This window comes from Seriola dumerili, unplaced genomic scaffold, assembly GCF_002260705.1.
Source record: "Seriola dumerili isolate Sdu_G_001 unplaced genomic scaffold, Sdu_1.0 BDQW01000398.1, whole genome shotgun sequence".
NCBI classification, from domain to species: Eukaryota; Metazoa; Chordata; class Actinopteri; order Carangiformes; family Carangidae; genus Seriola; species Seriola dumerili.
This window is the reverse complement of record NW_019174653.1, coordinates 722,425-747,284: the sequence shown is the minus strand read 5'-3', so window position 1 is coordinate 747,284 and position 24,860 is coordinate 722,425. Positions and strand designations below refer to the sequence as shown.

Here is a 24,860-nt window from a genome sequence, read left to right as displayed (position 1 = left end):
TTAAATGCTGGGATTTGCTGCCCCTTTCTCTGAGTGGAAGGATCAATACCATCAAGATGAATGTGTTACCTACATTCCTTTATCTGTTTCAAAATCTTCCTATTGTTCTTTAACTCATTAGACAAGTTTATATCAACCTTTATCTGGAACAAAAATGTCCCACGTATACAGAAAGGTATACTGCAGAGGCCTTGCCTTCATGCTGGTATGGCACTCCCTAATTTTTGTTTTATTACTGGGCAGCCAACATCAGGGCGTTGATGTACTGGATGAATGTCATATATAACTCAGATACCCCTTATTGGCTAATGCTAGAGAGTGCATCCTGTAGACATACTTCCTTACCAGCTTTATTATGCACTCAACTTACACTTGTATTAAGACAGTACAGTATAGTATAGTATAACAGTATAGTCCAGGTTGTCCTGCCAATGAGATCACTGTAAACTTTCTGAAAATCACAGCATCATTCTAACCGTTTGTTTTTTCCCTCAAGCACATGAAGCACCCAGGCTGTGTGTCTCTCTCTCTCCCTTCTCCTTCTCCATCTCCACAGCTCCTCCCGCCTCCAGAGCTGTAGAGTCTGGATCTGCAACTACAAACCAGCTACTGCCCCATGATCCTGTTTAACAACTGCTGCTAAACCTGCTAAAATTTTACTATAAATAATGATCATTATTATTGTTATAAGCTGTCGTTACTACTTTTATCAGTTGGAGTATTACAGTTACCATTACATTATTATTGCTGTTATTGCCACTATTATTAATATTGCTATCATTGCACGTTCTCGTTCTTTTCCTCTGTGCTCTCTCTCTCTCTCCCCAACCCAACCGGTCGAGGCAGATGGCCACCCACCCTGAGTCCGGTTCTGCCCGAGGTTTCTGCCTCTGGCTGTCCTTGCTACTGTTGCCTAGTGCTGCTCTTGGTGGGAATTGTTGGGTTTCTGTAAATAATATTATAAAGAGAAGGTCTAGACCTGCTCTATTTGGAAAGTGCCTTGAGATAACTTATGTTGTGAATTGGCACTATACAAATAAAAACTGATGACTTGACAAGCTGAGTCAATCTGATTTTACTGATGTTTATTGTGATGATTGATCATTGAATTAATGTTAAACCAGATACTATATAAACTATATACAGTATATTTCCTGGTTTAAATGTTATATGGGTTAACCTGATAAAGATAAAAAACTATGGGATCAAATTAGGATAAAAAAGACTTTGAGCTCATAAAGTGATGAACACAGTTTGCAGCTGTAAATCAAACAAACAGATCTCAAGCAGTTTCTGCTTGTGACCTCACCACTGATGTCATCCCTTCAAACTTTATTAACACAGGCCACACAGTACAACTCTTTTCTACACGTGTCCTGACTTATTTATTTTACAGGGCGATTTACAGCAATACACTTTAGAATTATTTCACTTACAAGCTCTAAATCTTTTTGACCCTCATTTGAACCAATAGAAAACCGACAGGTTTGTTGTCCACCACCTGAACCCGCTAATGTAAAACTGAGCTGCGCAGGTCAGCTGATTGATCAACTGACAGAAATTGACAACTATTTTGATAATTGATTAATTGTTTATGTCAACTTCAAGTCAAAATATTTTCAGTTTTCTCTGTTTCTGTCTCAGTAACTGAAGATAAAATGTCTGAACATGTCAGAGATTCAGAAAACTATCACCTCTTCTTCTTTTGTGGTTTAATGGCAGCGACTGGAGAATCTGCTCCATCAGCTGTTTATCTCCATCAGTCAAGTCATGTTCATACAGACGAGGAAACAAGACTAGACACAGGTTTGACTTTGGACCAGGTTTTAAAAGTGACCTGGGTCTCAGACCTGTGGGTCCCAGATGTGATGCCTGCAGATGTGTTGACTCACCTGTGTTGACTCACCTGTCGGCTGAACACAGCTGACTACTTGGTAAGGTAAAAAGCAGACAGACTTGAAGTTGCTGTTCTTTTGATGGAGCTAAGCTAACAGCTCCCCCCTGCTTCCAGTCTTTGTGCTAAGCTAGGCTAACCACATCCTGGACCTGTCTCCAATGTACCTAAAATTCATGTGTTCAACTGAATCTGGTTTCGTAAATGTTCCTTTAAATCTGGACTCAGAGGATCCAGGACAGTTCCCTGAGGAACTCCACAGTACTGAACAGAGAACAGGAGGTCCCCTGAAATGTTGGACTGTTCCTTTAAATCTAATGACTCTTTGTTCTACAGAGAAACATGTTTCTGCTATGGTGTCAGGGTGGGGGGTGTAACACTGTTAAAGGTCACATGATTGTTTCCAGAGGATCAGAGTCCAGGTCCAGGTCCAGGTCCTCTAATGGTTATGGTTCCAGTCTGATTATAAACAGCTCTGTCAGTATTTACAGATGAGTTATAATCCAGGTCCAGATTCAAACTGGAGTCCACAAGTGTCAGTGATGTAATCATCAGTCAGCCAAACAGGAGGCCAGGTTACAGGGAACACTGACAGGAACTTGGGTTCAGGTTCTTTGGGTCTGCTCTGATTCTGGTCCAACTGCTGTCAGGTCCATTTAGGTTTGGGTGAGGGATACTCGAGGTATTCTCCAGGAACACAACAAACATTTCAAAACTTCAGGAACTGTTTCAGGGACCCATGTAGGAAGTCCTGGGGACCCTTTCTAGGAGCTTGGAAGCTTTTCCAAGAACACAGGAACCCTTTTAGACTTCAAGAACCTTTCTGTGAACCTTTTTAGACACTCAGGAACTTCTCCAGGAAAGGTTTTAGGAACTTGGAAATTTCCTAAGAGCCCAAGAACCTCTTTAGGAAATTCTATGAACCGCTTCAATGAACCCAAGAACGATTTTAGGGGCTGAGGAACTTTTCCAGGAACCACTTTAAGAACTCAGAAACTTTTTTCCATACCCAAGGACCTTTTTAGGCACTCAGAAACATTTCCAGGAACATTGTCAGGATCTGAAGAAGTTTTCCAGGTACATATTAGCCACTCAGAAAGTTTTCAAAGAACCCAAGGAACCTTCTTAGAAGCTTGGGGACTTTTCCAGGAAACCATTAAGGAAATCAAAAAAATCTTTAGGAACTCACACACTTTACCAGTAACCATCTTTACGATCTCTGGAACTTTTCCAGAAACCTGGGAATTTCAAGGAGCTCTGGAACCTCTTTAAAATCCAGGGAATTTTGGAAAAACTGTTTAGGAACCCAGGAACTTTGTTCAGAAGCCTTTAATGAACTCTGGAAGTTTTTCAGGGACCCAGGAACCTTTTTAGGAACTCAACGACAGCATCACCCCTAGTTCTGCCACAGGAACCTAGTTCAAGTTCTGGTTCCTGGGCTGAATTCAGTTCTCTGGATTTTTTGTTGGAAAACGTCTTTTTAAGGATTTGATCCGACGACCAGCTCCAGTATCTCCAGTTTTGCTTCTGGGGAAAATAAAAAAATGAGTGTTGAGCAAATGAATCTAAACTGAGACCAGGATCCAGACCAGGATCCAGACTCCAGAGACCATGTTCAGTCTGAAGAAAGTCCAATGATATCACTGCTCACTAGTCCATTCAGGTTGCCATTACCGCCCCAAAAGAAAACACTTCCTCCCTCCATCAGCAGGTGGAGAGGTGGTAGTGGTGGTGGGGGGCTGTGACCATGACGACAGTCCTCAGGACTTGTTGTCATCGTAGAGGTCCAGCGAGGCTTGAATGTCCGGCAGCTCCATCTCACAAACGACGCTGCGAGGAGACATGGAGTTCCTGTTGAAGAAGTGACCGCCGCCTGATGAGACAGAAAAACACAAACATTTCAAAACCAGGTCCAAACAGTCCAGGTCCGGATCAGTACATGTTGACTATATTTACTGAAACCAAGTCCACACAGTCCGGGTCTGGATCAGTAGACATTTACTAAGTAAAGGATGTTCAATGACTTTAGTGCAGGTTTAGAGGGTTAATCATGATGCGTACAGCTGATACAATGATTCTATATTACTCTTTATCTATAATCTATAATGTATAATCAATCAGTCAATCAACAGAAAAATAATCAGCAAATATGATTTATTGCTTGTATAAAAATGATAATAATATCTAGTTCCAGCTCATGTCAGTGATTCCCATTCTGGTGGTCTGGAGTTCTCCTATAGGGAGTTCATGAACTGCATCATGGGAAACATTCAAGAAACAAGAAGAAGAAAAAATCTGACACCCAAATTTAGATTCTTGTTTCCAATCATTGTTTTCTTTACTTATAGTCTTTGGGCTCTTAGTCTTTACACATGTTGAGTAACTGAACTCACAGTGAACATGTCACACTACAGTTTATCTATTGATCAGTATCTACAGGCTGATCTGATGACATCATGTGTTTATGACAGCATTGGGTCCACCTGGTGGACAATCTAAGACACTGCAGCAACATCTGTAAAAACAGCCAGGATCTTCTAGTCTGTAACGTCTCCTCGTTAAAATGTCTGAAAACAACTAGACCTCTGTTCTATGTTCTATATGTTGTTGCGTTCTTACATTATCCCAAATGTTTCCATCAATTCTCAAACCAGAGAAATCTGTGATTTTAATCATAGTAACGCTTTCATTGGTCTCCTGTCAATGACATCATATCCTCTATGGTCATGTCTCAGTGTGTTTGTCTGACAGAAGCTCAACATTGACTTTTATCTAGTTTTAATCCACAGACACTTTTTACACCTTGGTGGTTTTCAGCTCGTTATTTGAACCAGATGATTTTAGTCATGGGACGTCTGGATCTGAAGTTATCAGAGAAACAAGCTGAAGAAATGTTAGACAGCTCAGCTCCCAGCCGCTGGAGACGTCCTGCTCTGTGTCACTTAAGAGCGAATCACTGATTCTTAAAGTGAAACTGCTTTATGGGTGTTTCTACTGGTTTTAATCCCCTGGTCTATTTGTTTTGTAGAGGAGGACACTTCTGTGGATAATTCAGATGCTGGTAAAAACCTCCTGAGCGTCTGGTTCATAAGTTATTAAAGAAACAAAGGAGAGCTGTCTCCGTTTCCAGCTGCTCCCTGTCCGCCGAAGAGTGTCGGAGAATCACCAATTTAAGTTATGTTAGTTAAGTTATTTTTTGCCCTTATTCAGATACAGTTACAGTGAGAGAGAGGACAGTCTGGGAGGGAGAGGGGGAGGATGAGGTGGTACAAGCTCTACCAGGTGAGCCGCCCTGAACCTCTGATTTTTAAAGTGAAATTTTATTCTGATATACAGGACGGGTGGAAACTCTAAGTTGTGTCAGGAATGTGTTGTCAGTGTTGTGTCATGTCGTGCTGCGTTCTTACTGGTCACGGCGATGGTGATGTCAGCCGGTGTTCTGGGCGTGGCCTCAGGGTGGGGGGGGCTGAGCGGCTCCAGGCTGATGGACGGCTGGTTGCTGTCGCCCAGTGGCGCCCTCTGGCTGCCAGATGCCTGACTGACACCCAGACGCTCCACATCCAACACCACACTGTCCACACAGGGAAGACTGGTCTGAGGACAGGGTACGGACAGAGGGGAGACAGAAGATGGAGCATTAACAGGTGTCATATAAACACAACAGGTCTCATTTATAACCTGTGTGTAGTGTATGCCACTTCCTGTGTGGGCGTGGTTTAGAGGGGGAAACACCACAACCTGTCGGATCAGGTGAGGACATGAAAACACACCTGCTGGTTTCTGATGAAGCTTCTGTTGGACACATCACACACTTTAAGTTCAAAGTTCACCTCTGACCCCTCACTGTTTGATATACAAGGCGTCAGACCTGTTGACGGCCCGTTGGGACTCACCATGATGCCGAGAGCTTTGAGGATGTTGAGTTTACACATGGGGCAGGTGCAGTGCTCATTCAGCCATGGGTCCACACACACTTTATGGAAGACATGTCTGCAGAGACACAGAGACACGTGTCATCATCCAGTCCTGGTCTTTCAGCAGTTTGGACTAGACCAGGGACCAGGGTCATCAGAGAGTCTGAGGTGGACCACTGTGATCCTGGTCTGATCCTGGTCACATATTAAACATACAGAATGAGAACCCTGAAGAAACAGTCTCTGACTCACTTGCAGGGCAGAATCCGGACCACATCATTTAGCTGGTACGCTTCAATACACACTGCACAGTGATTAAAGTCCGGATCCGTTTCCTGTAACACACACACACACACACACACACACACACACACACACACACACACACACACACACACACACACACACACACACACACACACACACAGGTAGGAGGACATGTTAAAAGCTGAGCATCAACAGCTTTACGCTGTGTGGTGGTCTGATTTGATTTATATCTTCATCCTTCTGATGATGATGATGATGTGTTTACCTTGTCCCCTTTCTTCACTGTCCTCGTCGTCAACTTCCCGATGGCTTTCTTTGCCGCGTCACCGAGACGACGCTGAGAAACAGAGCACAGAGGACAAAGGTGTGCGCGTGTTAGCTGTATATTAGCCTGTTTACATGTGAATTTAAAACACATTGCTATGGTTACTGAATTCACCCACAGCTGACCCAGAACTTAACTCTGACCTGGTTTCAGCTGCAGATTGTAAAACCTGTTTTCTAATAGTTTAGTCTTTAGTTTAGTTTTAATTGAAATGCACCCTGGGAGTTGTAGTCGACTTCAATTTTTTAATGTCCACAGATTCTTCAGCTTTGACTTTGATCAGAGGAGCACAGTTTAAACTGATCTGAGTCGCTGTTTACTGCAGGAAGCAGGAGGTGAAGTAAAGGATGTTCTGCAGGAGGGGGTCGGGGGGTGGGGGGCAGAGAACTGAGAGGACGGTTCGATTACACTGAGGGGGAGGGGGCTGTGACCACCCACTGCTCAATTAGACTCTCAGCAGAGATTTACCTCATTAAATATTACTGAGTCAGGAGGATATTAGCTTGTATATTAGTCTGTTAGCATGCTAGCCTGTTAGCGCCTTCATTAGCCTGTTAGCAGGTTAGCTGTATATTAGCATGTTAGTATATTAGTTGTATCATAGCCTGGTAGCATGTTAGCTATATATTAGCCTGTTAACATGTTAGCCTTTTAGCTGTTTATTATCATGTTAGCTGTATATTAGCTTGTTAGCCTGTTACCTGACTGCGGTCCCTGGCACTGGTGTAGCGGATCTTCTGGATGAAGTAGAAGATGAGCCAGGCCGACGAGATGATCATGAGGACGATGAAGGAGATGGAGACAAAGACCAGCGAGCCTCGGTTGATGTTTTTAGTGGGACCACGTTGACCCACAACCAATGAGACCAGGACCGTGAGGTTTCTCTCCAGGTGAGCCAGAATCTCTTTACCATACACCTCCGTGATCATCACTGCCACCGTGTCACCAGTACCTGCACTCAGAATCAGGAATTGAATCACAACTAGCACCAGGTCCAGGTCCAGGATCAGAATCAGAATCAGAACCAGGACCAGCGACCTCTTCAGGTCACCTGAATGTGGACAGAACTACAATTGATGATTCACATGGACTCAGACTGAGAAAGACCTTCAGGAAACAGGGACCAGAATGCTCCTTTAAACCTGAACTCAGAGACTGATCTGAGGATCAGGAACCTGTGGCTGCAGGTGAGACATGTTCAGACCACGCCTGGATATCACACATGTAATTTGGATCAGAATAAAAGGTGTCGGGAGAGTCAAGCCTTCACCTCAGGGTTCAGTTTCTGATGGGGTGAGGCCTGACAGGGTGAGGCTGGGTGAGTCAGTCACCACAGATTCCTGATGTGTAAGGAAGAGAAAGATCAGTGATTCATCTTCTGATGGAGGTCCAGTTCAAACATGTTGAGAGCAGAAAAGTTTTCATCCTCTGATGTTCATGAGGTGAAGACTGTCGTCTCTCAGAGTAACACTCACCCCAACACACTGTCACTGGTTTTATTTCATCATGAATAAATGAAATGTGTCATAATGAAGTGAAACTAGCTCAACCCCCAACATCAAACTCCTTTACAGGTCCAATCTATATTAACTGTGCTAACTAAACTGTATTAACTGTAATAACTAGGGGTGGGAGATATAGCCTCAAAATTATATCACGATATTTCAAGGAAATCTGCAATCATGATATTTATGACGATATAGAAAAAAAATACTGAACATTGTTTTATCAGTGATTGCAACTTGCCGGCAGCAGCATTTATTAGTTCAAACAAAATGAAGGGCATTTTCCATCCTTCTTTTCCAATGAGCTACTGTCATTGATGACTGACTGCCTAATTCGAAGTGTGAATCTATTGCCACAAGGTGACAGCAGCAGCAGCATTATAGTGCAATAGCAGTGACACAGCATGAGTCAGATGTAAGCACAAAGGAAGCCTAGGTAGTGTTTTCCCTGGAAATCTTAAGTAAAAGTATAACATAACTCTGTTACACTTTGGTTTAACAATAACAATAACTAAAGTAACTTAACCTTGTAACTCTTCAGGAACCTGCACACTTTTGTCAGCTAATAGAATTGACCTCAAATTTTAAGTCCAAATGTTAACAAACAGCAGCAATCTGTCCGTAGCTGAGCCAAAAAACTCCACCGATGACTGTGTAGCTGCTAGTTTGCGGCATTTTTCATACATCGCAGGCAAGGATGTCTTTGAAAAATATTAAACAGTTGCTTAAAGCTCTCCTTTTCCACCGTTTGGATTGGCATCAGATCCTTGGCCAAACGACATGTAATCGCATCAGTAATTTCCACCCACCGTTTACTCTTCCTGTCATATGGAGTGCAACTAGCGAGTGCTGAGTCATTTGTTAACTTTTGGGACGCACATCACCAGCTACTTGTATCTCCTCCTCGCCTGCCTTCATAGCCTGGTTGAACTCGACGGGGTGTTTTTGCTTAAAGTGGTGAAACAAGTCTGGTGTGTTTCCACCTTTAGCGGTAACAGTTTTCTTCCATATTTTGCAAAGTATTGTTCTTTGTTGGAGGTCTGACCTCTTGTAGCCAAACCACTTCCATACTACTGAAGTAGCTCACTTATTAGGTACTAAATCGTCATTGGAGGCTGACACGCTGCTCTCACTCTCAGCCATGTTTGGGCCTCTGTCGTTGTTTTGTGCGTTATATCATTGATATCGCAAGATGACATTTTTTATCATGTAAAAATTTATACCGGTGTTATCTTGGACTGTATGATATGGCACAGCCCTAGTAATAACTACACTGTGTTAACTTTAATAACTAAATTGTATTAACTGTGCTAATTACACTGTATTAACTGTAATTACTACACTTTATTAACTGTACTAACTACACTGTATCAACTGTAATAACTAAACTAAACTAACTTATAATATCCCCTCTCCTGATTGGCTTACAACTGTGATGTCATAAAACAGTGTTATTGATCAGAGTGACTCAGCTGTTACACTGTGCAACACCACTACACTGTACTGCAGTATAACAGGACTGCAGGATGACAGTACTACAGTGTACTGCAATATAACAGTACTTCAATATAACAGTACTTCAATATAACAGTACTTCAATATAACAGTACTACAGACTCACACTATGTTGATGTTTGTTTTTATTACATTTAATTTTACTTCCAGCTCATGTATGAAGGATTTCACTCACTCACTCACTCACTCACACTCACACACACACACAGTCAGGTCACTGTGACCTCATCAATTAATGACACGTTCCTCACTATATTTAGAAGTTGACATCGATCAGCAGGAAGTGACTGTTCACACACACACGCACACCTTTAAACCCCCGCCTCCCCTCCACTGAGGGGCTAAGTCACAACTTTTAAAGGAACGGCTGTTTCCAGTCTTTATGCTAAGGTAGGCTAAGCTAACCAGCTGCTGTCTGGACATAAGTGGTACTGATCTGAACATCAGTTTGTGATGAACCTACAGAGAATCATAAGCTGGATCTTTAATGGATAATTCAGTTTATGTAACTGGAGTAAAAAGTTCACATCATACCACCTTCTGTATGAAAGGGAGTCTGTTCATGTGGCTACTGATATCTGATAAATGTTCAAACTGTGGAGGTGAACTTATAACCAGCTGATCAATCATTAGAGGTGAAGCTCTACACCTGCACTACTGAATACATGTAGAGTGTGTCAGTGTTACATGCTTTCGGGGTTGTAACAGTCAGGTGAACAGGTGAATAGGTGAACAGGTGTAGTGATGCGGACCTGCTCCGGTCAGGTTCAGTACCAGTCTGTTAACATGTCTCTGACCTTCGTGTCCCATCTTGACCGTCTTGTCAGTGGAGTTGTTGTAGATGAGGACAGCCGTGGCATTGTACGCTGCCGCCTTCAGGATCTTCTCTTTAAAGGTGCAGTTCCCTCTCTGCAGCAGCGCCACCCAGTGGACATTCCGCGGGGGGACCAGGAAACGAGTGTTGGGGTCGCAGCCCTGCCGGTCCACCACTGAAGAGACACACCGTTACCATGGTTACTGCATTAAACACCTCTTCATTACAAATATATTATGATTAGACAACAATGCAGTAATAGGTTGATGGGTCCAGAGCTCTGGTGGAACCCACTCGTGCTCTAAAGGAACGTAGATTATCTATCCTGCTATCTTTACTGGCAGCATCAATGATCAATAATTAATAATCAATAAATAGAGTCACGTGGGTACTGCGAACAAGATGGCAGCGGGTTAAGGACTCTCCGCTCAGCTACATGTAAAGTTACAAATTATAGAGGCTTGTACTTTTTTAAAAATTTTCCTCCACTCCGAAAAATAAACAGTTGGCGTTGTTTAGGCACGACTAAAACCAGATGTCGACGTCGAAGTATTTCAAAGGTGCAGGCCGTGTGCAGACATGGAGAAGCCCCCCACATGATGATGATGGTATTGCAGGTGAACTGCTGCCAAGCTTCAACAGTTTGTTAGCAGAAATTGCTAAAATGAACACCACATTGCTGGGAGTGGTAACAGATGTTACAACTATTAAGGAGACTACAACGGAGCTGAAAGCCACAGTGACGGCGATGCAGGAGAGATTGGCGGAAGCTGAAACACGCATTATGCGCCTAGAGGAGGCCTCGGAGCTGCTTCTCATGGGCGAAGATAAGAGAGGCAAGCTAACGGATGCTATGTGGGGCCACATTCAAGCTCTGGAAAACCACAGTAAAAGGAATTACTGGTAGGCTTGAAAGAGGCTTTTGGGACTAATGGCACATTGCTGAGCTGTGTTCAGAAGATTTTGACAGAGGGTCTGGGGCTTTGTGCAGAAACATTGTTTGAGATTGACAGAGCAAATCAACTGCTCGTATCGATGCCGGACCCAGACCGACCTCCAAGACCAGTGCTCATACGCTCCCTCAGACAGTCAGCAAGGGACAAGGTGGTTACTTCGGCCAAAGAAAAGCGGGGCTTCGAATGGGAAGGATGTCGGCTTTCTGTATTTCCAAAAGAGCTGGGGGGGAAGAGAAAAGTTTTCACCTCTGCAAAGCGTAAACTGAGGGAACTCGACATGAAATACACACTAGCCTACCCAGCGACACTGCGGTTCATCAACAACAACGACGATAGTGAAGATTGAACATCCAGCGAGGCAGGTGAGCAGACATTTATGCCGTTATGAAAGAGCCACACATACAGTATGATGAAGACTTCGGAGTGGAGACGAGCCTGGCAAAGCCGCCGCTGAGGGAGGATTTTAACTGATGAATGATAATTTATGCTGGAAATGTAAAACGGAGGTAGGAACTTTCCTTCATTGTATATGGGAATGTGCATTAGTAAAGCCATTCTGGGTCAAAGTTGTGGACTTCCTAAGTCTCTGGTTGGGCGTAGCAATCCCCTCGACTCCTGCTGTGTGTTTATTAGGGGATAGATCTCAAATACCAAATGTATCAAAAGGGACATTTTCTGTTATTATGGTAGGATTGGTTACAGCCTCAAGAATTATCTTAACACATTGGAAAGCTGCTGCATCACCAAACATGAAGGACTGGATGAATGCCATGGTGGAGACGGCATCTTATGAGTCTATGCTTAATAGACTGAAGGGGAACATGGAAGATGGAACAGTCCCTTGGGAGCTTTTTTGGACCTTTACAAGGACTGATGAAAACTTGGCTCAGAGCACCAGTGACTGAGCTGGACACTCCCTCCCTTTCTATTGTGAACTGAATGTTTCTCTTCCATATATGTGAGTTAGAATTTTATTTATTTATTTATTTGTTTTGATTGCTCAGTACATTTCTTCTTTATGCACCATGTTTCACAATGTCTATGCCAGAACCAGTAGCTGTACCACCACCCCTGTATCAATGTCATTTAAATTCAAGAAAAATTTAAATAACAAAATAATAAATAAATAATAAGGGAGAAAAAGGTCACATGAGGAAGGTTTGTGAATCTGAGCTCAGGTCAGACCCTGAGCTCAGGTCTTCTTAGGCAGAAGGTCCTGAGGCTGTTTTCTACCTGAACCTCAGACACATGAGTCTGGGCTGAGTCTGTGTTCTTTAAGAATACTAATCTACAGGATCTGGATCCAGGTTGCACTGGACCCAGACCAAATCCTGTGAAGGGTCTGTGTGGTTGTTTTGGTCTGGACCAGGTCAAACACATCACACGAGACTGTCTCTGTTTAATCTGAAACAGATCCTGCATCAGAGATGGGAACTCCTCAGACACTGCACCATCACTGTCCCAACATGCTTTGCTCTGCCCAGGTCATTCAGTCTGACTATTTACATCTAGAGCTCATTATCAATGAATCTACCGATAATCTGAAACTGAGATTTTAAAAAGTGTTTTCTTATTAAAAATCAATTGTTCAATATATTTTCTTATTTATTTTCTCCTGTTTCAACAGAGAAATCTCACATGCTGATGTAAAAAATAATGAGTTTAAGACAGATTTCACAGATTACATAGTCACATTTAATAAGATATTATTTTGTTTTTTACTCAAATCTTATTTAGTTTAAACTTCAAACTGAAAAGTGCCATTTTAGATTTGACCCCTTAGATTTTATTAATTCTACTTTATTGAGTTTATTTCAGTTATTGGATATTAATTGGTTACTTCATTGTATTTGCTCATTTGTTTTTGTGTTTTCTGTCAACCTGTACTTTCTCTTCAGGACAAACAGCGTTTATATGAGTGGAGGCATCAGAACGAGAAGCTGCAGCTGTAACAGATATTAAAGCTCTGTCTCTCTGTGCTTTAATCAGATGCTGCAGACAGTCGGAGCTCCGTCCAGCAGCTGCAGTGTCCTTGGACCGTCTGACTGTAATCTGACACTTCAGAGCAGAGACACTCCGACCTTCAACAGCCTGAAAACCTCTGCAGTGTCTCAACACAACACACTACATATGCTCCATCTGCTCCATACACAACAACAGGATATGAAGAGATACAGGACAGACACACGGAACTAGACACAGAGTCAACACAGAGACAGAATCAACACTCTTCAATCAATTATTAAAGGACACCGTGCATGAGGTGCTCCACTGCAAATATTTAAAAGGCCAAGGACTTTGTGACAAATAAATAATATAAACAGCTCCATCAGTCAGTGTAGACTGTGACTGTCCAGTGAGTCTTGAAGGACAGAGACAGACAGAGATGGATCTGTCCCAGTGCTCCCCATGGCCTGATAGACAGTCTGTTGTCAATGTGTTTATTTTATTTTATTTTAAGAAAGAGAGAGACAGAGACGGAGAGCAGAGGCTGAGCGAAGCACACTACACTACAACAAAGAGACACTACACTACCACAAAGAGACACTACACTACCACAAAGACGCACTACACTACAACAAAGACACACTACACTACCACAAAGAGACACTACACTACCACAAAGACGCACTACACTACAACAAAGACACACTACATTACCACAAAGAGACACTACACTACCACAAAGACACACTACACTACCACAAAGAGACACTACACTACCACAAAGACACACTACACTACAAAAAAGAAAAACTACACTACCACAAAGAGACACTACACTACCACAAAGACGCACTACACTACAACAAAGACACACTACACTACCACAAAGAGACACTACACTACCACAAAAACACACTACCACAAAGAGAAACTACACTACCACAAAGACACACTACACAGAGACAACACACTACCACAAAGGTGCACAACACTACCACAAAGACACATTGCACTACTAGAAAGAGACACTACACTACCACAAAGACACACTACACTACCACAAAGGTGCACTACACTACCACAGAGACACACTACACTACCACAGAGATGCACTACACTACCACAAAGAGACACTACACTACCACAGAGTCACACTACACTACCACAAAGACGCACTACACTACCACAAAGACGCAGTACACTACCACAAAGAGACACTACACTACCACAGAGACACACTACACTACAACAAAGAAACACTACACTACCACAAAGAGACACTACACTACCAGAGACACACTACACTACAACAAAGAAACACTACACTACCACAAAGAGACACTACACTACCACAGAGACACACTACACTACCACAAAGAGACACTACACTACCACAGAGACACACTACACTACAACAAAGAGACACTACACTACCACAAAGAGACACTACACTACCACAAAGACACACTACACTACCAGAGACACACTACACTACCACAAAGACGCACTACCATACCACAAAGACACACTACACTACCACAGAGACACACTACACTACAACAAAGACACACTTCACTACCAGAGACACACTACACTACAACAAAGACACATTACACTACCACAGAGACACATTACACTACAACAAAGACACACTACACTACCACAAAGAGACACTACACTACCACAAAGAGACACTACACTACCACAAAGAGACACTACACTACCACAGAGACACACTACACTACAACAAAGACGCACTACCATACCACAAAGACAAACTACACTACCACAGAGAAACACTACACTACAACAAAGAGACACTACACTACCACAAAGACACACTACACTAGAACAAAGACACACTACACTACCACAAAGACACACTACACTAGAACAAAGACACACTACCATACCACAAAGACACACTACACTAAGACAGAGACACATTACTCTACAACAAAGACACACTACCATACCACAAAGACATACTACACTAAGACAGAGACACATTACACTACAACAAAGACACACTACACTACCACAGAGACACACTACACTACAACAAAGACACACTTCACTACCAGAGACACACTACACTACAACAAAGAGACACTACACTACCACAGAGACACACTACAATACAACAAAGAGACACTACACTACCACAGAGACACACTACACTACAACAAAGAGACACTACACTACCACAAAGAGACAATACACTACAACAAAGACACACTACACTATGACAAAGATACACTACACTACCACAAAGAGACACTACACTACCACAAAGAGACACTACACTACAACAAAGACACACTACACTATAACAAAGATACACTACCACAAAGATACATTACAACAAAGAGACAATACAGTACAACAAAGAGATACTACACACATACTACCACAGAGACACACTACACTACCACAAAGATGCACTACACTACAACAAAGACACACTACACTACCACAAAGAGACACTACACCACAACAAAGAGACACTACACTACCACAAAGACACACTACCACTAAGACACACTACACTACCACAAACAGACACTACACTACAACAAAGACACACTACATTACCACAAAGAGACACTACCACAAAGAGACACTACACTACCACAAAGAGACACTACACTACCACAAACAGACACTACACTACAACAAAGACACACTACAACAAGACACACTACAATACCACAAAGAGACACTACACTACCACAAAGACACACTACACTACCACAAAGAAACACTACAAAAAGACACACTACACTACCACAAAGAGACACTACAAAAAACACACAATACACTACCACAAAGACACACTACACTACCACAAAAAGACACTACACTACAACAAAGACACACTACACTACCACAAAGAGACACTACACTACCACAAAGACACACTACAACAAAGACACATTACACTACCACAGAGACACTTCACTAGAACAAAGACACACTACACTACCACAAAGACACACTACACTACAACAAAGACACACTACAATAAAGACACACTACATTACCACAAAGACACACTACACTACCACAAAGACACACCATAACAAATACACACTACACTACCACAAAGACACACTACAGTACAACAACTTTGGAATGGAATTTCTTTGTCACACACAGTCAACTCAGAATTACATTCCAATTCGTGCCACATTTTTGCTGTACCACCTAACCTAGTGTATAGGGCACTAGAGAAAAAGCTTCATTATTGCACCCATCCATATGCTTTTACTCTCACTAATCATGCATTGGCTTGTGTAGTCAAGTGAATGTCAGCATTTGCCCCATTCATCAATTTAAAAGTAATAAGGCATAGAAGTTTTAAATTACAGGTTTTTTGGTTAAAGTTAATTTCAATAAAAGGAATGTATTTCATAATGTAAGACATGTTTTGGTTTATTAACCAGGATTTCATAAGGTTTTTTAGGGAATGTTACAGCTAAAATACCTGATTTCACCACAGCTTTTCTTAAAAGTTGCTATATCTTTAGATGTTTTTTTGCAATGAAACTGCGGGAGAAAATAAAATTTGCAAAATTGTCGCTATCTTCATAAAAAAAAATTAAAAAATTAATTAATTAAAAATCAAAGGCAACGTGTACCAGTTAGATTTCTGCCTATGACACAGTTTAAATAAATAAATGTCGGCTTTAATACACTCATTAATACACTCCTAAAGACTTGGTGCTCTTGCCTTGACTCCTCTCTCACGCTCTGATTCTCTCTTCCACCGGCACCTTCCACTTGTGGCTAAGAACTAGGCCTACTGTCAGCCCTGACACAGTAACTGCATCTCGTCAGTAACATGAATTAAATTTTATTCCCATATTATAAGAACTAATGACGTCTGCACTTTTTGCAACAAAAAAAACCATACATGATGGGATGTAACGTTGATTTAGGGAAACTTTTCAAGAAGCTGGGTGTGCGTCGAAGTAAAAAAGATAATATTCATCTGTAGGGTTGCCACCTTTTATGTGAAAAAAAGGAGGCAACTGGTTTGTTTTTACTTGATATCACATTATTCACAGCACTTTGAGGACATAACATGAACGGGACGATCCTGTATTATACAGGATGGGTGGCCAGGTGGCAGGTGACCAGTGGCATTCACCTGTTTGAAGAGCCGCAAAATCAGGTCGCCGCACAAGACACACTACACTACCACAAAGACACACTACACTACCACAAAGAGACACTACACTACCACAAAGACACACTACACTACCACAAAGAGACACTACCACAAAGACACACTACACTACCACAAAGACACACTACAACAAGACACATTACACTACAACAAAGACACACTAAAACAAAGACACACTACACTACCACAAAGAGACACTAAACTACCACAAAGACACACTACCACAAAGACACACTACACTACCACAAAGAGACACTAAACTACAACAAAGACACACTATGCTACAACAAAGAGACACTAAACTACAACAAAGACACACTACCACAAAGACACACTACACTACCACAAAGAGACACTAAACTACAACAAAGACACACTACACTACCACAAAGAGACACTAAACTACAACAAAGACACACTACCACAAAGACACACTACACTACCACAAAGACACACTACAACAAGACACATTACACTACAACAAAGACACACTAAAACAAAGACACACTACACTACCACAAAGAGACACTAAACTACCACAAAGACACACTACCACAAAGACACACTACACTACCACAAAGAGACACTAAACTACAACAAAGACACACTACACTACCACAAAGAGACACTAAACTACAACAAAGACACACTACACTACCACAAAGAGACACTAAACTACAACAAAGACACACTACCACAAAGACACACTACACTACCACAAAGAGAAACTAAACTACAACAAAGACACACTACCACAAAGACACACTACCACAAAGAGACACTAAACTACAACAAAGACACGCTACACTACCACAAAGAGACACTAGACTACAACAAAGACACACTACCACAAAGACACACTACACTACCACAAAGAGACGCTAAACTATAACAAAGACACACTACCACAAAGACACACTACACTACCACAAAGAGACACTAAACTACAACAAAGACACACTACGCAACCACAAAGAGACACTAAACTACAACAAAGACACGCTACACTACCACAAAGAGACACTAGACTACAACAAAGACACACTACCACAAAGACACACTACACTACCACAAAGAGACACTAAACTACAACAAAGACACACTACGCTACCACAAAGAGACACTAAACTACAACAAAGACACACTACAATATTGGCAACTGGTTTATTTTTACTTGATATCACATTAGTCACAGCACTTTGAGGACATAACATAAACGGGACGATCCCGTATTATACAGGATGGGTGGCCAGGTGGCAGGTGACCAGTGGCATTCACCTGTTTGAAGAGCCGCAAAATCAGGTCGCCATCTCCTTCCGCAGGCAGAAAATCCAGCGCATTCGTATTCCTCTTCTTTGGCAATTTCAGATGGCTCTGTCTGATGCACGGATTACGATACAGCGCCACTACATTGCCGTAGTGGCGTACAGCCGTAATTGTGGTTACAAATGTCAAATCCACCAAGTACCAAGAAAACAACTACTAGAATTTTGTCAGGAGGCGGACGCTGCACGACATTTGACGGAGGCGGCCGCCTCCCAATTCTCTAAGCAGAAAAAACCCTGATTGTTGGGGACTGGGATAGGGAAAGAACTGAAACAGTGTGTATTCAAAACTTGTCCAAAACATTCAGTTAATTCCAAACCATTTCCAGACCTCGAAAACAGGTTTTCTAATTTCATAACTTTTCCAGGAATTTCATGACTGTGGGAACCCTGATGGTTATGAATGATTAATTTCAGCACTGATTGATTGATCGGTTGATTGATTCTGAACTCGACTCCATTAGACAGAGGTGGAAGTTTGTTGTTTGTTTTCAGACCTTCTCTGTCTATGCATCTTAGAGTTGAGTACAGTTAAAACCCAGTTTTATATTTGTTGAGGTGCAGATCAGTTGTTACTGCAGATCAGACTCTGGAGGGAAAAGGTTTTAAATGTCAGGACTCTGTGACTCCAGCAGTTTGACTTTGTGCTGCTGACTGGACTGAACTCATGCAGACATATGATGCTGGAAACACTTTATGTCTTCTTCTCATTAACTGCTGTTCTTCATGCTTTAAAGCATGTTGCCCCTCTGGCCCCTCCCCTTTCAGTGATGTCACACAGGAGTCATGAATTGATAGATGTCCTCAGGTGTGTGCTGTTTCCTCAGGTGTGTGTTGTGTCCTCAGGTGTGTGTTGTGTCCTCAGGTGTGTGTTGTGTCCTCAGGTGTGTGGTGTGATCTCAGGTGTGTGTTGTGTCCTCAGGTGTGTGGTGTGATCTCAGGTGTGTGGTGTGTCCTCAGGTGTGTGTTGTGTCCTCAGGTGTGTGTTGTGTCCTCAGGTGTGTGTTGTGTCCTCAGGTGTGTGGTGTGATCTCAGGTGTGTGTTGTGTCCTCAGGTGTGTGGTGTGATCTCAGGTGTGTGGTGTGATCTCAGGTGTGTGTTGTGTCCTCAGGTGTGTGTTGTGTTCTCAGGTGTGTGGTGTGTCCTCAGGTGTGTGGTGTGCTCTCAGGTGTGTGGTGTGTCCTCAGGTGTGTGTTGTGTCCTCAGGTGTGTGTTGTGTCCTCAGGTGTGTGTTGTGTCCTCAGGTGTGTGGTGTGATCTCAGGTGTGTGGTGTGTCCTCAGGTGTGTGTTGTGTCCTCAGGTGTGTGGTGTGTCCTCAGGTGTGTGTTGTGTCCTCAGGTGTGTGGTGTGATCTCAGGTGTGTGGTGTGATCTCAGGTGTGTGGTGTGTCCTCAGGTGTGTGTTGTGTCCTCAGGTGTGTGTTGTGTCCTCAGGTGTGTGGTGTGATCTCAGGTGTGTGTTGTGTCCTCAGGTGTGTGGTGTGATCTCAGGTGTGTGGTGTGTCCTCAGGTGTGTGGTGTGATCTCAGGTGTGTGGTGTGTCCTCAGGTGTGTCCCATATTTACCTCCATGATGTGGTGCAGGTGCAATGACGATGCCCCTGGTGTCCACTTTTGGTGAGTTCTGTCCGTACGTCCCGTCGTCGCTGCTCATCGTGTGGACGGTGTTTCCTCGTCCGTCCAGCACCGTGGCGTTCACCGTGGCGCCAACATACTCCTCCGACACCATGTTCCTGTCAGAGCGAGCCGCCGACACAGAGCCTGTTAGGACCAGGGCCTGGAGCAGGACTAGGACTGGGACCGACGAGACAGGGAGACAGGTCCACTTCAGGGATGTCATGTCGTCCCCTCAGTCGTCTTCACATTCAAACTGTCAGGAAACAAAAATAAATCTTTTAGACCAGAACAAGTCCAACAACAACCACATCCTGGAATGGACTGGAGTCCAGATGGCTCCTGTATCTCATCTCTATGTCTTCATGTTTCTTTGTCTTTCAATATGTCCGTGTTTATTTATGTCTTGATGTCTGTTTTTGTGTCCTCTGTCCTTGTCTTTTCTGTCTGTCATAGATCTGAAGATTTCTTTATATTCAAATGTCACTTTTAGGTTCCTATTGTCCTCCAGTTTCTTTATGTACAAATGTCCTTTGTCCGTAGATGTCCTTCTATCCTCTGTCTCCCTATGTTCTGAAAATATTTTAATTAGTTTGTCCTCAAAGTCAGTTTTACTTTCTTTTATGTCCTTATCGTAATATCTCTTTATGCCCAGTAAATGTCTTAATGTGTCTTTTTATCCTGTCTCTATTTTATGTCTTTATGTACACCACACAGTTTGTTTCCAGTTACATCAAATCCCTGTGTCATATCTTTGTGTCCATTTAACGTCTTTTTATGTCCTCCACATGCTTCTTCAAGTGTCTGAATTTCATGTCAGTTCATCTTTGTTTTTTCTCTTAACATCTTCAATAAAGATTTTATGTCTCTGTCCTCTTTGTCTTTCAGTGGTTCATTTGTTTATATTTACTAAATGTCTTATTTTTGATGTACTCCAGTTACATCAAATGTCCTCTTTGACATTACCTTTGGGTCTCTTTGTCTTCCAATATTTCAATGTCAATTTGTCCTCAGAGTTATAATGTCTGTTTAAGTCCTCTTGTCTTTTGTTTTATTTCTTCACGTCCACCAGATTTTAAAATGACCCTAACCCACCTGAAAATGTCCAGTTTTGTCCCTGACTGTCCTTAATATTTTTTCATTTGTGATGCTTATGTCCACAAACATGTCCTATGTCTCTTTGTCCTTTTTGTCTTTAGGCATCTTTAGATGTTCTTATGTTTTAATGTCCTACAGGTTCTTTACCTTATAACGTCCTGTTCTGTCCCTCAGTGTCTTCTCTATGTCCCCCAGAGGCTTTATTTATGTCTTTGAATGTCCTCCTCAGACCCTGTTTATGTCCCAGCATGTGTTTCCTGTCGTCGTTACGACCCTGGGTTCAGACTGTCAGGTGGAGGACAGACCGTGTGAGGACATCAGGACAGTGTCAGAACATGGAGCATCATCAGCAGGCCAACATCTGGACCTTCACACCGTCATGTCTTCAGTCCGGATCTGCGCGTGAAATTGAACGTCACGTTCAGATTTTCGTTGAATCGTAGCTGGTTTGAAGCCGCAGTGAATCCGGAGCCATGACTCAGTGTTTAATCGCCGTTTGAAAGCGGCGCTGGCAGCAGCTTCTCCCCGCTTTGTTTCACCGTCTGCAAGCGGACAGACAGGCAGGCTCCTGGTCCGCCAACCCCCCCTCTCCCGCCGCCCTCTCTCCCGCTGAATGTCCGGCGGGAATCGGTGGGTTCTCGGCGGTAAATCTTGCTGCTGGTCGGTGGTTATTCCGGTTTTGCTCCCGGTGGTCGCAGACGGTGCAGAGGCTAGAGCCCCGTCTCTCGGTCTCTCAGTTTGGGGCGCACTGCGCATGCTCAGAGCCACGACACGGGGAGGCGGTAGACAGGGCGCGTGTGATACCTTCCTGGTTAGGTAGCCGAGATTTAAACCAAGTGTCGCGATACCTGCAGAAAGAGACTGTCCACCTGTGTGTCTCTGTCCACCTGTCTGTCTCTCTGTGTGTAGTATGGGATCAATAGTTTAATTATTGCTTTATTTACCAGAAACAGTGACAGTTAATCTGTTGTTTATTAACCAACAATATTTAAAAAACATTAAATATACAAAGAAATGATTTCTACAACCTCAATATGTTCAGTGTTTGCAGAGAATGGATTAATTAAAGGATTTATTAATTGATTTATTAATGGTTAATAAATGATTCACTGATGCTTCATAGATCAGTCATAACACATTCATAAGGACAGACTGAACATCTGAAGAGTCTGTGGCAGAAAGGGCATATACAAACAAAGAGTGGAAAAGCCCTTTACCCCCCAGAAGGAAAGGAAATGGAAGAGAGGTAGGTAGAAGAGGAGGTCAATGAGACACACCTGTGAGCCGGGGGAGGGGAAAGAGTCTGACAAAGAGCAGCATGGAGGAGAGCAGAGAGGAGTGAGAGTGAAAAGGAGGAGATAACTTTAAAAAAAAAACTTAATCCAGTTTCTGGACAATCTACCGAACCTCTTAAAGAAAACAGGGAACTACATAAAAGTAAAAAGAGTGGCAGCAGTACCAAGGAACCGGTGACCTTTGATTGTTTGGACTATGCTTTGGTTCCAATAACATTTAATTCATGAAGATGCTTTGGTAAATGGTGTTTATTTCTCTCATGTGGCATGTATGTAGGGTAATAGGCTAACTGGGTTATCTTGCTAAGTTACTTATACCTTTTATTTTCTAAAAAATGACAGGATTGGGATAGTTTTATTATTCTCCTGTCTGGCGAACAACACTTTCAGTAACTATTTCATTCCCCTACGCTACAAGTCTCTACAGAGACTCTGACCTCTAGAAAACAGCTACAGCACATCTGGACCGAGATCCATTAATACACTGATCATTAACAGCATTAAGACAGTTAATGAAGACAGAGTCTGACTTTTGATCAGTTTGATTAAAGACTCACATCAGTGTTTAAATCATTTCTAATATGATCCATCAGGTCTGCAGCTATATATGTTAATGACCAGTTTCCAAAGGGATTTTGGTTCAGATGATCTGCTGTTGTTTATCAGAGGATCTGGTGGTCAAATTAGTTAGTGATGTGTTTACCAGTAACTAACTGGTCTCCTGCAGCTGCTGGTTGTGCTGACAGTCTGATGGCTGGGATAAAGTTTGATGTCAACATGAAAACATTAGGGGAGTGTGAGGAGCACAGAGGTGGAGGAGCAGGAGGTGAAGACTGGTCAGGACTGACACCTGGTGGACTCAGTCTGTAACTGCAGCTCCAGGTTCACTCAGTTTCACTGTCCCACCACTCATCCATCACTAACAGAAGAGACTAAGAGGAGCAGACTGCAATCCTTGTTGACATTTAATAGAGCTGTGGCAGAGCGTCTCCACACGACACAACTGTCATTGGTCTGATCCAGAATCTGCATCTGGACAGAACATCTATCAGACCATCAGTCAGGACCTGCGTGTTTTCATGTGTTTTTACTTTCTGTCGTTGTTGTCATGGCGACAGCAGCAGTCGCACAGTTGATTTACTGCAGAACAATAACGGCACAGATGTTTCTGTGTTTCAGGAACAGGAAACCTGCTTATCAACTGCTGTGCAGACAGGAAGCCGCAGAGACAGAAATATTTTCTCCCTGCGGTCGAACCTCCTGTCTTCAAAATCACTCGATCTTTAATATTCTCTCTATCCCTCGATCCTCCAGTAGCTCATTCTCCAAAATGAATGAATGACTTAATATGTCATGTCATGACGGTCAGTAAAATGTTAATGCAGCTTTGTGTTTCTTGTCCAGTGGAACTAGAACTGAACCTCATCTATACATCACACAAATTAATGTAAATGTATGTACTCAAGCAAACAACAACAACGACTACTACAATCAACTACAATCAACTACAAACCACTACAAACAACTTCAATAAACTACAATAAACTACACACAGCTAAGCATTTTATGTCTCTTTGTAGTTGTTTTGTCTCTCTGTAGTTGTTTTATGTCTCTTTGTAGTTTTCCTACCTCTGTTGGTGGTTGTGTCACATCTTGCTCCTCTGTATAGAAGCTGGGGGGGGGGGGGGGGGGGGTCTCTCATGTCTTTGACCTGAGCCAGTTTCACCAAGTTTCTAGTTACTGATGCTGAGCTGTGACTGACAGTCAGTGTTCAGGGGCGGAGTTTAGTGACATACAGGTCAATCACATTTCCTGTTTGATGAAGCCAAGCACAATATATAAACATTTCCATCAGTCTGAATCACAGCATGGGAGGAAAAAACATAAACACAATGGGACTTGTATACTTGTGAGGACACACTGCATTCCTGAACACCTGTTTCTAACCTTTAAAACCATCACATTAAATATCTAGCTCTGACCTGACCCTGACCTGATCCTAAAACTGACATTTAAGGAAGTAAAAACCAGGCACAGACTCTGCTGAGGGCTAATGTTCTGGTCCTCACAAAGATAGACACACTAGGCTCATACACTCACAGCCAGCACTTCTGCTGTAAAACCACAGGACTGACAGAGGAGGAAGAAGAGGACTGCCACCACCGCTGCATCAGATAGACTCGGACCAGAAGAAGAAAA

At 42.6% G+C, this 24,860-nt stretch overlaps 1 protein-coding gene across 2 annotated transcripts; it reads right to left on the bottom strand.

The window, feature by feature from the left end:
* Positions 1-856: 856 nt before the first annotated feature.
* rnf130 (ring finger protein 130) lies at positions 857-22,101 on the bottom strand. 2 transcript variants are annotated; one of them, XM_022761311.1, is made up of 10 exons: positions 21,514-22,101; positions 20,221-20,524; positions 10,218-10,409; positions 7,102-7,352; positions 6,341-6,412; positions 6,061-6,143; positions 5,788-5,884; positions 5,665-5,686; positions 5,302-5,488; positions 3,681-3,767 (listed from the first exon to the last, which is right to left on the bottom strand). In XM_022761311.1, exons 2-9 carry the CDS (start codon positions 20,492-20,494, stop codon positions 5,346-5,348), a joined length of 1,134 nt encoding a protein of 377 aa, XP_022617032.1. In that variant the 5' UTR covers positions 20,495-20,524; positions 21,514-22,101; the 3' UTR covers positions 3,681-3,767; positions 5,302-5,345. The 2 variants fall into 2 exon arrangements, with proteins under 2 accessions (XP_022617031.1, XP_022617032.1); XM_022761310.1 differs by lacking the exon at positions 5,665-5,686 and having other exon boundaries at positions 857-3,767.
* Between the last annotated feature and the right edge of the window lie 2,759 nt (positions 22,102-24,860).

Coding starts and splice junctions, on each gene's coding strand:
- rnf130 (XM_022761310.1), bottom strand. CDS start 20,494: ATGACATCCCTGAAGTGGACCTGTCTCCCTGTCTCGTCGGTCCCAGTC. Junction 7,353..10,217: donor GGTCAAGATGGGACACGAAG/GTCAGAGACATG, acceptor TTCTGAGTGCAG/GTACTGGTGACACGGTGGCA. Junction 6,144..6,340: donor CAGTGAAGAAAGGGGACAAG/GTAAACACATCA, acceptor TGTGTGTTACAG/GAAACGGATCCGGACTTTAA.